The 16394-nt window shown below is 39.6% G+C and overlaps 2 protein-coding genes across 2 annotated transcripts; both read right to left on the bottom strand.

Annotated features, from left to right (window-relative positions):
- Positions 1 to 2261: 2261 nt before the first annotated feature.
- LOC136267660 (uncharacterized) lies at positions 2262 to 4148 on the bottom strand. Its single transcript, XM_066062809.1, has one exon. It carries the CDS (start codon positions 4146 to 4148, stop codon positions 2262 to 2264), a length of 1887 nt encoding a protein of 628 aa, XP_065918881.1.
- Positions 4149 to 4170: 22 nt separating this feature from the next.
- LOC136267662 (uncharacterized) lies at positions 4171 to 7677 on the bottom strand. Its single transcript, XM_066062810.1, has one exon. The coding sequence runs from the start codon at positions 7675 to 7677 to the stop codon at positions 4171 to 4173; it is 3507 nt and encodes a 1168-aa protein (XP_065918882.1).
- Between the last annotated feature and the right edge of the window lie 8717 nt (positions 7678 to 16394).

Here is a 16394-nt window from a genome sequence, read left to right on the forward strand (position 1 = left end):
CACTACCATGTGTCTTGTTAATTGATAGTTATGTACATGTATTTTTGCAAGTTACTACTGTAGTTGATTTGTATTGCTGTGTATAATATGGCATATTATAGCTGTGAAAATTGCCACATGACATTACATAAATTGTATAAAATACACAGACTGGTTATCCATCAGTGTTACACCAACTAATCCAGTGATTGGTGAGAGAGGAACTGCTAACTTGACTGCTATAGCAAGAGGTGTAAATATGAGAAGTTTCATGTATCAATGGAGGAAGAGAGGTAGTAGCAGTCTTCCTAATAAGGTGTCTGGTGTTAATGGAGCAGTATTAACAATTCCTAATCTTGTTAAATCTGATGAAGGAAAGTATTACTGTATTGTGACTAATGAGTGGGGTAATAGTGTGAGGAGTGATGATGTCACTTTGACTGTTCAAGGTATGTATAGTCAGTAGTAGAAGAAAATGGGAAAGTGTTAATGCGTTGGGGCTAGCCATTACCATATAGGATCAGAGAGAGCATACTTTGGATAGCACACAAGCAATAAAGCGGTAATACTTGATAAACTCATGTTTACTTGCCTACTGCAATCTGTTTGATAGAATTTGTTTCAATTTAGGAACCATCCATTATTTTCAGCATTTTCACATAAATATAGAGAGCACACTAGGGTAGAAGAGGTAAATTCAACTGTGCGCTTTTAAAATGTTGCACCATTTACACTACCCAGCTGCAAAGAAAACTTAATATAACAGATCACAGTGAAAGCGTATAATTAATAATTTTCAGCTTTAAACGTACAAAGAGTACTCTACTTACCCCCTCCATCCTATGCAAAAACAATACTATAAAAAATGTTGATACTGTATTGCATGAAAAATCAATGCTATATGTGACCCCCTGAGCAAAAATCTGGCTAGTTTGCATAATTCTGTTTTAGACATAAATGCCATTGAAATACATTGGATAGTAACACGTGCTATATAAATAATTTTATGCATGTTTTAATCGCTTCAGAAAACAGTGAAGGAAGACTCAAATTGAATAATCTAATATACTGTAGCAATAGATTCGCCTCTTCATGGAAAGTGAGTATCTATCTGTTTCATTTCTGTACCATGGAGCAAATGTGAGTTATGTGTGTTTGTTTACAGTGCGGTAAAATGTAGCTTTATCATCAGTGTTTTAAGCTTGAACATTGCTTGATAGCATTAGGCCAAAAGTATACCTGGCTTAATCTGTTCACCATTGACTGGCATATCCATCACGGTATAGGGCTTTCCCTAATTTCTTCTGCATGTGTGCACAAAAAAGGCCATTCCAACTAAGGAACAACAGTGGTAAACTTTATTTCTATGAATATAAGTTCACATAACTCACATGCCTTATCCTAATTGTCTTACTCTCCACAAACAGGCTAATCTGATAATATAGGTTTTATTGCTTTTAGCTTTGTGCTAATACATACCAAAGTGATTAAAGCACACCTAATCTTTTATGCTACCGGCAATGTTTCCTTGGTTAAATGCTGCACTTTCAATAGTAGCCATATTACCATAATCAATTTTGAGAATAAGAGCATAAACATCATTTTCAAACATCAAGAAGTGGTTGAGTTTCAATATTAGTTGTTACATCAATTTCTTTTGAACAAATACCACAGCATTTAACAAATAAATACAGATAATCCCTAATTTTCCTAACCTTCCTTTGTCAAATATTTCTTAATAATATGTGACTGGATCCCATGATAATTGTGCAAGCCTAACTTTACAGTATAAAGCATTGGTTAAGTACTTGTGTGTTAATAAACTTTTTCTGGGTCTACAGTAAAAACTGAATATCATCCTATATGCTTACTTGACAGGAATTCAAAAATTGCAGTAAACCAATAAATACACAAGTAATAGTGTTTGTTTATGTCACATCAAAGCAACAGTATGTGATAAATCTTTCTTCACTTTGTATGTGTCAAATAAGGTGATACAAGGAATTACCAGCAATGGATTCCCCTATTCATAGTGAACACAATAGTATGAATTTTAACTCTGTATATCATTGCATTCATAAGTTACAGCCATTTGAGTAAGCATCTGCATTATTTATTGTAAACGAAACTTTCTTCTGAATTCACGTAACCAAAAACATTACATCACAATATTACTACAAAAGATCCTAACAGTTTCATACACTGCCCGGGGTTGATTACCCATGGTAATCAAAAAACCTAACATAAATTTAAATATAAGTAATAACAAAAGAGTTTGAAGTTCACTGTTCTGTTACCTCAAGTGGTACTAAATATTGGATAGGGCGACGCAACACAATCAGCCTTCTGTCAGAGCCCAACACTTGCACCTTGGCAGCTCTCACAACACCATCTCTTCCTGGAAGCAGTTCCGTAATCCTTGCTAACTTCCATATGCAACGTGCTGTTCCCTCATTTCTTAGTAACACTACATCTCCCTGCTTCAAGGCTACATGACTGCGTCTCTGGATATTCTTATGATAATGCTCACGCAAGCTCAACAAATATTCCTTGCTCCATTGTAGCAAGAAGTTGCTAAGTAGACGTTTGTGATGTTGAGCTCTCCTAGTTAAACTCTGGTAGGTACTAATAATCTCCTCTTGTCTTCCATCAACAGTCATTGTTATCTGCCTACCGTAAACTAGCTGGGCTGGTGTTAGTGGGTACGAAACTCCATTCTCATCATCATAGACATAAGTCATTGGACGATTGTTCAGTACCGCCTCTATTTCTACCAGTATAGTCCGCAAGTCTTCAAACGTCAATGATGATCTGCCCATATGTTTCCTTAAGCATGTCTTTACACTACGCACCATCCGCTCCCAGTAACCACCCCACCAGGGTGCCTTTTCCACTATGTATTCCCAGGATACTTGTTTGTTGGTAAGGTATTCACGGACTTCGTCAGCATGAACTAGCTTCTTGACCTCCCCTTCCGCCGCCTTAAAGGTTTTAGCATTATCTGATAGCATTTTGGAAGGTAGTCCTCTTCGGCTCACAAACCTTCTAAATGCTTGTATGAATTGGGGTGCACCAAGACTATTGGTCAGCTCTAAATGTATTGCCCGTGTTGTAGCACAGGTAAACAGGCACACATATGCTTTACTGCTCTTGTCAGCATTCCTTATGTAGAGTGGCCCTGCAAAATCCACCCCTGTGTTTGCAAAAGGAGGAGAGTCCACTACTCGGTCTGGTGGCAATTCTGCTACATTTGATGTTGAAAGGCTATAGCCTTGGTATTTCTTACACACAACACACCTTAATACCTGTTTTACTATCTCCCTGCCTCGTATAATCCAGTGTTTTTCTCTGATTGCATTGAGTGTCTCTCTGATTCCATTGTGGAAGATTTGATGGTGGACAGATTGAACCAACAATGATGTGAACCTGTGTCGTGTTGGTAACAATAGCGGAGACTTAGCCCCTTCTGGTATATCGGCATTATTAATCCTACCACGGCAACGGATGAAGCCCTCATTATCCAGCCCTAAGTTGAGCTGAGCTATCAAACGGTTACTCTTGATCTGGTGACCTGATTTTAACACCCTTAACTCTTCCGAGAAACAGTTGTGCTGTATCGTCTGTATCCACTTCTCTTCAGCCTTGTTCAGATCAGTTGCTATAATGGGTGCCCATGACTGGGTGGTCTTACCCTTTTTTCTCCAAAACTTTGCAACCTTAATGACAGTAGCTGTAACTCGAAGCAACTTAACCTTGCTGCTGTATCTTGCAGCGTCAATAATCTTCTCCAAGTTACTGAGTGTGGGGTCAGCTTCTGTTGTAGCGAGAGTGTGGGTCAGGGTAGGTGGGTGCTTCACCATTTCCCTTTTTGCTTCAGGTGTACTGAGGGGGGTAGACAAGACTGGCCATGATGATGCAGGTTGATACAAGAATTGTGGTCCCTTCCACCAGTTGATGTTGCAAGCTAATTCTTCCCCACCACAGCCTCTAGAAGGTAGATCAGCTGGGTTTTGTGCACCTGGACAAAATTTCCACTGCTCTCGATCACTCAAGTTGTGAATCTCCTTTACCCTGTACTGCACATACTGTTTCCAGGTATGATTGTTTGTAATCCAGCAAAGTGTGGTGAATGAATCAGTCCAATAATACGTACTCAACTCACATGACATCCTTGTCTTGACAAGAGAGTTCTTAACGGTATACATCAGACGAGCCAAAATGGTTGCTCCTAGTAGTTCCAAACGTGGAAATGGTCTGTCTCTTAATCAGTGCCACTCTGGTTTTTGATGTCACTAAGGTTATCTCTGGTTTTTGGCCTTCATATTCTATACGCACATAAACAACAGCTGCAAGTGCCCTTTCTGAGGCATCACTGAATCCGTGTAACTGACATGAAATCACCCTTTGGGATTCTCTAAAATAGCATCTTTGCACTCTCACCCTGGAGATGGCCTTCAAATCAGCTGGCATACGTCCCCATGCCTTTAGTGCGTCACCATCTAATGGCTCATCCCAGTTGACCTTGTCACTGCATAATGATTGGAACAGTATTTTCTGTTTCACAGTAAAGGGACCAAGAAATCCTAGGGGATCAAACAATTTGGCAGAAAACTTCAAAACTGATTTCTTTGTGGGAGCCAAAGTACTCATATACATCATCAATTCAGTCACGTCAACATACAATTCATCGCTATCTGTATTCCAGCTGAGTCCTAGAATCTTCAACTCAGCAGCTGCGTGTTGCTCACCAAAATTTCTTAGCTCATTCTTGATCTTGGCTCTCAGTGTGGGGGAGTTAGTATTCCATTTCCTCAAATTAAACCCCGCTGTTTTCATTACTTCCTGGGCCTTCTGGTACAATTCAAACGCTTCCTCATCATTTACTGCTCCTCCCACAAAATCATCAACATATAATGATTCCTCTAACAAACGGTTCACAGGAGATTCGTTGCCTTTCCCTTGGGTTAGATGATGACGGAGAACTGAATTTAGTATGGCTGGACTTGAGGTAAGCCTAAACACTAACCGACAAAAACGATATTGAATAATGTTTGGGTGATCTTTATTTACATCGTCAAACCACAAAAATCTTAACATATCTCGGTCACGGGTGTCTATTGCTATCTGGTGAAAAGCCTTGTCAATGTCAGCAGATAGACCTGTCCGATATGTTCTAAATTTCACAAGAATGTCAAACACATGAGGAGTTAGATTAGGGCCTTTCTCTAGGCAATCGTTTAATGAACAGGAGTTGTGATCATGGGCTGATCCATCAAAAACGATGCGCAACTTGGTAGTCTCCTTGTCAGCTCGAACTACTCCATGGTGTGGTAGGAAAAAAACGTCTGTGGTGGGGTCCTGTTCTAATGGTACTCTTTCTATTATGCCTGAGTTTACCTGCCTACTGAAGGTATCTGCGTACTCTTGGGCCAACACCCTGTTCATTTTCAAATGAGATCTTAAATGCTGTAGTCTGCAAAGACATATATTGTAATTAGTTGCCGAGGGCTTACAGTTAGCCTTCCAGGGTAAACACACTTCATAACGTCCTTGGTTCTCATCAAATACCATTGAAGGTATAAACTGACTATCGAGTTCACTACGATCTGGGTTATCTATAATCCCTATCGCCTCAGTCTCCCAGAAACGTCTCAATTCATCATTTAAATTTACAATACTATGACTTGGATCTAAGGGATCTATAGCATTTGACCCTTGCAGAACCAAACTAGTGGTTGTGAAGCCTTGTATACGTCCCCTTGTTCTCACCGGGCCAGATAATACCCATCCAAATTTACTGTCCATGGCAACTGGACCTGCTACATCTCTGACTATCTCCCCTGATACTACCTCCCAATAGTAATCTGACCCAATAAGAACATCAATCTTTCCACCCTCACTACTGGGGTCATGATCAGCCAACTCAAAACCTTGTAACTCTGTTAAATGACTTACATCTACCTTTGTGGAGAGAGGTGAGCATATCTTGGGAAACCCTATAACTTGTATGCATACTGACTCACCACGTCTCCCTTGCAGCACCACTTCCACAAGATCACACCGCTTCTTCTCATATGAATCTGAGCCAAAGGTGTTGAGGTGAATTGTTTCCACTTGTACTGCCTTCAATCCTAGTTTAGTCTTCAAATCATTGGTGATGTATGACCTTTGGCTTCCTCCATCTAACATCACACGTACTGGTATTCTCTGGCCGTTGTCACCATGGGCCCATGCCTTGGCAGTTTGTAAAAGAACATCGACTTTACTCCTTGTTGCATTACTTGTGGTCGCGACATTCTGACTGGTCTGAATTGGTTCATCAACTGTGTTACCTATTGGTGGTACCATTGGTTGTGGGGACTGGCTATCTTGTGAGTGTTGGTTTGGTTGTGTGTCGCAGATTGCTTGATGATGTCTTCTATTACAGTGCCTGCAGCGTCGTGAACTAGTACACTGGCTTACTTTATGCCCAACAGATAAGCACACAAAGCATCTACCCTCTCTTCTTAATGTATCTTTACGGACATGTACATCTTGTACCTTGGAACATGAAGCAGAGTAGTGGCCTTCCTTGCAAAATGCACATTTAGGACCTAAACTGTTTCCATGACGAAATTGAGATGCTAGGGTAGCTGCTGACGGCGGATTAAATCTTCTGTTGACATAGTTGTCGACAGGTTTCCTCTCAGTAATCTTAATAGTGTCGCTGATCTCTCTAGCCTCCACCTCAGCCTTAATCACTGCTAACAGCTCTTGAATGTCCCATTCATCCCTTGCCGTAACCCTCGCAACCTGGAGTCGGACCTCTGATGGCAGTTTTGACATTATGATAGGTATAAGGAAGCTCCCATACTGATCCGCAGTCACTCCTATGGATTCTAGTCCACGAACATTGATGTGAATCTTGTCATACACTGCTCTCAAATGTGATGTTTTATCACCACCGCATGCTTGTATTTTCAAAAAATCATCCATATGAGCAGCTATGATCTGCTTCATTCGTCCAAATCTTTCCTCTAATACTTGTTTAGCACAATCATAATTGGCTGCAGTGAGCGGCAAACCTTGTATCGACTTGGCAGCTGGCCCCTCCAACAATGACTGTAAATAATTAAACTTGTCCACTACTGAAAGGTCGTTGTTCTCATCCACTGCACTTTTAAAGCTATCCCAGAAACTACGGAACTTAGTAACATCTCCACTAAATCTTGGTAAAACAAGCCTGGGTAGTTTAGGTTTTGCTTTCTTATTGTGCTGCTCAGCAACTGCATTACTCACTTGCTCCATTGGTGGCATGGACGATTCAACTGTATCGTCCACGTGCACCGTTGGCGGCTCACCAGCTGTGGTCGTCTCCCTAGAGGATTTTTGGTTAACGTTGTCTCTTCGCGCTTTGTTAATCTCTAAATAATGTTCACACTCACTGATAACTTCAGTTATTCCCGCTGATATCTCGTCCGCCTCGGATATGTCTTGCTCTATATCTTCCGTTGAACATAGGCCCAATATTAGCTCATCAAGAGCCTTCAATGTCTGTTGTTTATCCCATAGTAGGCCACAAAGAACTCTTAGTCGACGTAATTTCCCGTCTTCAATCGTCTCTTCGGACAGGAGAGCTTTCATCTCTTTCATAAATCGTGTAGTTACGCCCCTGTACCCTCTTCGTTTCTGTTTGGAACGTTCGAAGTCTTCTGCCATGGTAGTTCTCGTCGTCGCGAAACTGTAAGTTCAAGGTGTGAATTACTACCACGTGGCGAATGTGAAAGCGGCGTTCCACCTGGAAGAATCAAAACCAACAACGGTACTCTCTCTACGATGAATATACCTTCTCTGGTGCCTATTCACACCCAGCACCAAGGAATTAGAACTTAGTCTTCTTCAGGTTCCCGAACACGTTGGGCGCCATATTGTAAACGAAACTTTCTTCTGAATTCACGTGACCAAAAACATTACATCACAATATTACTACAAAAGATCCTAACAGTTTCATACATTATTCTCCTTGTACAAATTGATTTTCTATAGGGCTGTAACTCCAAACGTTTTTGGCATATCAGGCTGAAACTTTGCCAGAACATACACTTGGCTAAGTAAATATAAATATTTAAAAATCAAGAATTTCAAATGCATAATTATGCCGAGTTTCACAGATCTGGTCACATATTGTTCATCATTGTTGAACTCATAGGTACCATATTGTTGATATCAAAGGGACAACAACTGATATATTGGGCTATAAATTACATAACTAATTCAATTGTTAAGTATTCCCAAGAAGTGGCTAATTCACTTTGGTTTTGGTAACCATACTGTGCCTGCACTACAGCCATACAAGAGCAGCATTGAAACCGGATCACTAACGCTGACCCACTGACCCAGATAGCAATCCATTTCAGACCTGGATTACTTAAACCGGAGTACCATTCAAGGTTACATTCTGGGTATTCTACAGTTTCAATGAACGGGTAGCTATGTGATAACCACTACTGGAATTTTGTCCATGGAAATCCAATGAAAAAAATGTTCAACTTGTGAAAAGTAATGTTTTCATTGGGTGGCACCAATGAAATTTTATTTTCATAGCATTTTCATAGTAGAGGTTAATGAAACTCAATAAAAATTTACCACTGAAAACTCTGTGAAACTGCTTTTCATGGAATTTTCATTGGTAACTTTGATTTGTTTTTCATTAATTGTGACCGGGTTTTGGAAAAACAATCCAAATCGCGTATTAGAAATTTCGAGATAAGCAGTTTTAAAGAATTAAAGCCCGTATAACTCTCCAAGGATAGCAAGCACGCGTATGAAATTTACACTAAAGATGCGTCAATCCATTACCTTTCAGAGCACTTTCAGTACTTGAAGCTGCTCATAGAGTTTCCTGCCAAATAAGATAGAAAATCTGACCAGTTGGATGAGCGAAGTAGTATCACGAGTGCTCACAAAGGGGTGGAGGGTAGGGGGTGGTGGGGTTGGAAAGGGTTAGAGCTAGAAATGGAGGCAGACCACGATTGGAGTCCAGAAAAAAGATTACAGAGCTGTGCTGGCTCCTTAGTGGCTGATATGTAGCAAAACCCACAGAAAAACGTCTAGCCAGCATTATCAGGCTGTCCACCAGTAAACCACTAATTCTTACCAAGCCAGGTCCTTCACAATGCATAAAACTGTCATTCGAGCTCTACACACCACCCAAAAAAGATGTCTGTTGAAATCACCCTCAAGTAGTTTGAGTGGTACTGAATGTCAAAACTACTAGTACGATAGTGTAGCTATCCACTGGAGGTGTTAGTTTGATTTTGCCTGATGTGCGATTTGGATTGATTTTGTAAAATCTGTTCACATATAAACTATTTCTGGGGCATCACGTGACCTGCCAAGAATCCTGGAACAGTGGAAATATGTCTGGTCAGTGTATAATGGCTGGCACTGGTCATGGAGCGATTCCAAATTATGTTTTTGTGTGTTTGGCTCCTTTACAGTGAGATGACTGTTATATGTGACTGGATTTTGGAAAAACGATCCAAATCGCACATTAGAAGTTTCGAGATAAACGGTTTTAAAGAATTCAAGTCAGCATAACCCTCCATGGATAGCAAGCACACGTATGAAATTTACACTAAAGATGCATCAATTTGTTACCTTTCAAAGCACTTCCAGTATTTGAAGCTGCTCATAGAGTTTCCCGCCAAACAAGATAGAAAATCTGAGTAGTTGGATGAGTGAAATAGTATCACGAGTGCTCACAAAGGGGTGGAGGGTGGGGGATGGTGGGGTTAGCAAGGGTTAGACTTCAAAATGGAGGCAGGCCACGATTGGAGTCCAGAGACAAGATTACAGGGCTGTGCTGGCTCCTTAGTGGCTGATATGTAGCAAAATCCACAGCAAAAATGTCTAGCCAGCATTATCAGGCTGTCCACCAGTAAACCACTGATTCTTACCAAGCCAGGTCCTTCACAAGCCTAAAATCACCATTCAAGCTCTACACACCACCCAGGAAGATGTCTGTTGAAACCAGCTTCGAGCAGTTTGAGTGGTACTGAGTGTCAAAACTACTAGTACGATAGTGTAGCTATTCACTGGAGGTGTTACATAGTTTGATTTTGCCTGATGTGCGATTTGGATTGGTTTTGTAAAATCTGGTCACAATTTGTCCAGTTAAAATGCTATGAAAATAAAATTTCGTTGGTGTCACCCAATGAAAACTTTACTTTTTCACAGGTTGAACATCTTTTTCATTGGATTTTCATGGACAATATCTCCCTGGAGTGAATTAAACATGTAAGTTTTGTAGCTAACAGGTGTAGCTCCACATACAATACAGTTCACAGGTAACGTCTCGAGTATCCACATGCAAGTAACGCTCGTGTCTTCTCACAGGATTGTTCTTTTGCAATGCACTGTACAAGACCTGTGGAACATCGCATATTTAGTACCAGCCACGTGAGAAACTTACCACATATGAGAATGCTTGCCACTAAGTTGATTAACTTCATACAACACTTAAGTCGCATAAAAATTTGCGACCGGATCTGCAAGAATCCCATATGTTCTTGCAAGCCTACATAACTAGCTATAATTTTACAACCAATAGAATGCAATAAACGCAGGTACCACAGAACATAATGGATGGTATGAAATCGACAAAAAAAATCCATATATTTTAAAGTGCTTGTTTCATAATGATGTAAAGTGATTGGATGAAAGTGTTAACATCAAACACCTATGTAGCATTGTGATCCCAAAGCAAGAGGAGTTCCAAAATCTTCTTTGTTTCGTGTCAGTACTCATAAAGAGACAAAAGATATGAGCGTTAGTCAGCCTTGCGTTGGACAAGTGGTTAGCTATTACTTTATTTCTCATGCTTTCGCCTTCACTGGTTCCCCCTGGTCATAGGAAAGGCCTGAAAGACAAAACTTATCCAGCAATGGATTTGCTTGTTCATGGAGAATCTGATGATGCAACTTGCATCTTGGTAGAGGACTACATTTGTAAATTATGATCATTTTATTAAGTGCCTGTAGTTTATTGTCGTTGTACAAATCAATTTTTTGCTGTTTCCACTTTGTAGCGCTGTAACTTGGAAAGTTCTTGGCTTCTAGAGCTGAAATTTTGGTTACCCATTAGGTGAGTCCTGAAATCTCATCTTGCATGATGCTCTAGAGTGAATTTTGCTATCATGGAGCATTATTGTAGCCTTGCTGTATCAACGCTGGTCACTCGAGTGCACCGTGCGTGTACCGTATCAAAAAGGCTAATGGAAATTGGAACATTTGGAACATTTTACAAATCACTAAATATTAACTTTAATTCTTTTGAAATATGTATTACATGTCCTTTTTGTAGCTTTAGCTTGGTCCCACTGATCAGTTTAAAAGTTTTTGAACAGCCATTGTTTCTTGCCCAACAGAAAATACATGTATTTGCATTATAATTACAAATAAGGCAAAAGCAAACCCATTAGAATCCATAATTTGCCTGACAAACCATATATAAAAACAAAGCCCTTGAATTTTTCTCTATACAATGGCATCCGAACTTTTGTCCACATTTAACACCCAAGTTGTTCAAATGACTACTATATCAATACAATTTCATATATAGATGTCCAATGAAAGTTCATTATTCTTAATCATTCTGTATGTGTTCTATTAGAGGCCCTCAAAACTGTGAACTCTATTAGAGCAATACAATAATGTTACGTGCGCAACACAATATGTTTATAATTGTATCTTCAGTAGTGATCATTGTGTCTGTATAGATAGCAAGAAAGTTGTATGTCTTGCAAGTATTATAAATAAATATCTTTTTTGAAAATAATGTAGATTGCATGTATTTATTTCTATAGGAAGTGGTGGAGTAATCATGTGAGCATAAGTAATTAATTATTGATATTGGCTTGTTGTTGGCTCAGTGAGAACATTAATAAACTGAGTTAACTACATAACCCATGGATTATTCAGTGCCTTTTTTAAATAGTAGATTGAATAACCTCATTTACCAAACTACCACAGGAATTGTTTACATAACACCTAACCAGCTCATCACAGCTAGGATAGCACCAATAAATATCTTATTAGTTATATGATCTTACATGTCAATTTTACAAAGCACATCTTCTGACAACTTGGCTATAATTGTAAACAATGACATGTACTCAGATGTTTTAATACAGTTATCACAATATACACTTTGCCTGATCATAATCTTTTCCAGCTTGACCCATACACCAGGGAAACACATGGGCAAATGCCAAAAGTGTACGTATATGCAGTAGTGTGACAATGTCATAACATAATGTACTCACTAATCAAGACACACGGTAGTGTGTCGTGCGGCCCAAGAAGCCAGCGCGCCACACCGTGAGTATATTGACAGGAAGAACGAAAACGTCATTTTCACACCTTTGTATCTCGGTGATCACTTATCTGATTGGAACCAAATTTGCTACACAGTTGCCCGCCAGCCAAGGGAGTCTACATTCCAAATTTGAAGGAAATCGCTCCAGCCATTTCCGAGATACGAGCTGCCAAAGTTTCGTTTTTTTTCTTCATTTTTTTTTTCTTCTTCTTCGTCTTTTCGCACACTTGCAAAAATTGCTATAACAAGCAAACGCGTACTCCGATCGCCTTGAAATTTGGCACACAGAAAGGGAGTCCAAAGGCGAATCCTAGCATCAACTTTGGTACAAATCCGATGAATGGTTCAGGAGTTATGACCGATTATTCACGTAAAACAAGATCGATTTGTTGTCACGCTTACAGGGTAAACCGCTTCATGGAATGAGTTGAAAATTGCTATGTAGATGGAGTAACCATCGTAGGAGTGCCTTTTGGTGGTTTGAAAGGAATCGAGATAAAGACCACAGAGATATGACACAAAACCCAACCTGTGTCACAATTACGCGATCGATTTTTATGAATAAAAAAGTATTAGTTTTCACGCCTACTAGGCAAACCGCTTAGAGCAATGAGCTGAAAATCGGTGTATAGCTGGAATAATCTTCATAGAAGGTCCTTGCAGTAGTACAGAAGAATCGGATTACAAACCACTGAGTTATGATTCGAAAGCCAACTCCGTGTAGCAAATGCGAGATCGAGATACTCTAATAGAACAGTCACCCTAATAGAGCATTCGGCTAATTTATTTACTCCATTATAAAATTTTATTACATCACAAGTTATTCTGTAGGGAGTTCAGCTGCAAACAGTTAATCTTATAGACAGTTCAGCAAGAAGACAGTCACCATGTGGAGAGTTAAGCAAATATACCACTATAGAGATTCAGAACATTACAAGTCACACTGAAGAAAGTTCAGCTATAAACAAGTCATGCACTGTGTAGAGAATTCAGCTACAATTAAGTCACTCTATAGAGAATTCAGTTACACAGAATTCTGCTACACACAAGTCACTGTGGAGAGAGTTCAGCTACAAACAAATTACCCTTTAGAGTGATCAGCTACAAACAAAACACTTTGCAAGGTGTTCAACTGCAACAAATCAATTACCTTTAGAGCGATCAGCAATGAACAAATCAACACAAATCTACCTGTAGAGAGATCAGCTAGAAACAAATCACCCTGAAGAGAGTTCAGCTACAAAAATCACCCTGTAGAGACATCAGCTAGAAACTAGACACAATGTAAAGAGTTCAGCTACAAGCAATCACCCTGTAGAGAGTTCAGCTAAAACAAATCAACCTGCAGAGAGATCAGCTACAAACAAATCACCTTATAGAGAGTTCAGCTACAAACAGATTATCTGTAGAGAGATCGACTACAAACAAATCAACCTGCAGAGAGATCATCTATATACACACAAATCAACTTGTAGAGAGATCAGCTACAAACAAATCACCCTGTAGAGAAATCAGCTAGAAACTACACACAATGTAAGGAGTTCAGCTACAAACAAATCACCCTGTAGAGAGATCAGCTACAAACTAGACACAAAGTAAGGAGTTCAGCTACAAGCAAATTACCCTGTAGAGAGTTCATCTACAAACAAATCAACCTGTAGAGCAATCAGCTAGAAACAAATCACCCTGAAGAGAGGTCAGCTACAAAAAATCACCCTGTAGAGAGATCAGCTAGAAACAAATCACCCTGAAGAGAGGTCAGCTACAAAAAAATCACCCTGTAGAGAGATCAGCTACAAACAAATTGCCCTGTAGAGAGATCGGCTACAAACAAATCAACCTGCAGAGAGATCAGCTACACAGAAATCAACTTGTAGAGAGTTCAGCTACAAACAAATTACCCTGTAGAGAGATCGGCTACAAACAAATCAGCCTGTAGAGAGTTCAGCTAAAACAAATCAACCTGCAGAGAGATCAACTACAAATAAATCACCTTATAGAGAGTTCAGCTACAAACAAATCTCCCTGTAGAGAGATCAGCTAGAAGACGTTACCTTGTAGAGAGTTCAGCTTCAAACAAATCACCCTGTAGAAAGATCAGCTAGAAGAGGTCACCTTGTAGAGAGTTCAGTTACAAAAAAACCACCATGTAGAGAGCTCAGCTACAAACTAGTGACCTTGTAGAGACATCAGCTAGAAGAAGTTACCTTGTAGAGAGTTCAGCTACAAAGAAACCATTCTTTAAAGAGCTCAGCTGCAAACAAACCACCTGTACAGAATTCAGCTACAAATAAATCACCCTGTAGAAAGATGAGCTAGAAAAAGTTACCTTGTAGAGAGTTCAGTTACAAAGAAACCACCATGTAGAGAATTCAGCTACAAACTAGTGACCCTGTAAAGACATCAGCTAGAAGAAGTTACCTTGAGAGAGTTCAACTACAAAGAAACCATCATGTAGAGAGTTTAGCTACAAACAAATCTACCTGTAGAGAGATCAGCTAGAAGAAGTTACCTTGTAGAGAGTTCAGCTTCAAACAAATCACCCTGTAGAAAGATCAGCTAGAAGAGGTCACCTTGTAGAGAGTTCAGTTACAAAAAAACCACCATGTAGAGAGCTCAACTACAAACTAGTGACATTGTAGAGACATCAGCTAGAAGAAGTTACCTTGTAGAGAGTTCAGCTACAAAGAAACCATTCTTTAAAGAGCTCAGCTGCAAACAAACCACCTGTACAGAATTCAGCTACAAATAAATCACCCTATAGAAAGATGAGCTAGAAAAAGTTACCTTGTAGAGAGTTCAGTTACAAAGAAACCACCATGTAGAGAATTCAGCTACAAACTAGTGACCCTGTAAAGACATCAGCTAGAAGAAGTTACCTTGAGAGAGTTCAGCTACAAAGAAACCATTATTTAAAGAGCTCAGCTGCAAACAAATCACCTATACAGAATTCAGCTACAAACAAATCACCATGTAGAGAGATCAGCTAGAAGAAGTTAACTTGTAGAGAGTTCAGCTACAAAGAAACCATCATTTAGAGAGTTCAGCTTCAAACAAATCACCTGTAGAGAGTTCAGCTACAAAAAAATCTCCCTGTAGAGAGATCAGCTAGAAGAAGTTACCTTGTAGATCGTTCAGCTACAAACAAATCACCCTGTAGAGAGATCAGCTAGAAGAAGTTACCTTGTAGAGAGTTCAGCAACAAAGAAACCACCATGTAGAGAGTTCAGCTGCAAAGAAATCACCCTGTATAAAATTCTGCCACGAACAAATTGCCCTGTAGAAAGATCAGTTAGAAGAAGTTACCTTGTAGATAGTTCAGCTACAAAGAAAACACCATGTAGAGAGTTCAGCTGCAAAGAAATCACCCTGTAGAAAATTCTGCTAGAAACAAATTGCCCCGTAGAAAGATCAGCTAGAAGAAGTTACCTTGTAGAGAGTTCAGCTACAAAGAAACCATTCTGTAAAGAGCTCAGCTGCAAACAAATCACCTGTACAGAATTCAGCTACAAACAAATCACCCTGCAGAGAGATCAGCTAGAAGAAGTTAACTTGTAGAGAGTTTAGCTACAAAGAAACCATCATTTAGAAAGTTCAGTTACCAACAAATCTTCCTGTAGAGAGATCAGCTAGAAGAAGTTACCTTGTAGAGAGTGAAGCTACAAACAAATCACCCTATTGAAAGATCAGCTAGAAGAAGTCATCTTGTAGAAAGTTCTGTTACAAAGAAACCACCATGTAGAGAGTTCAGCTACAAACTAGCTACCTTGTAGAGACATCAACTAGAAAAGTTACCTTGTAGAGAGTTCAGCTACAAAGAAACCATTCTGTAAAGAGCTCAGCTGCAAACAAATCACCTGTACGGAATTCAGCTACGAACAAATCATCCTGTAGAGAGATCAGCTAGAAGAAGTTACCTTGTAGATAGTTCAGCTACAAACAAATCACCCTGTAGAGAGATCAGTTAGAAGAAATTACCTTGTAGAGTGTTCAGCTACAAAGAAACCATCATGTAGAGAGTTCAGCTGCAAAGAAATCACCCTGTAGAAAATTCTGCC

Source organism: Dysidea avara, chromosome 9 (assembly GCF_963678975.1).
Source record: "Dysidea avara chromosome 9, odDysAvar1.4, whole genome shotgun sequence".
Lineage (NCBI taxonomy): Eukaryota > Metazoa > Porifera > Demospongiae > Dictyoceratida > Dysideidae > Dysidea > Dysidea avara.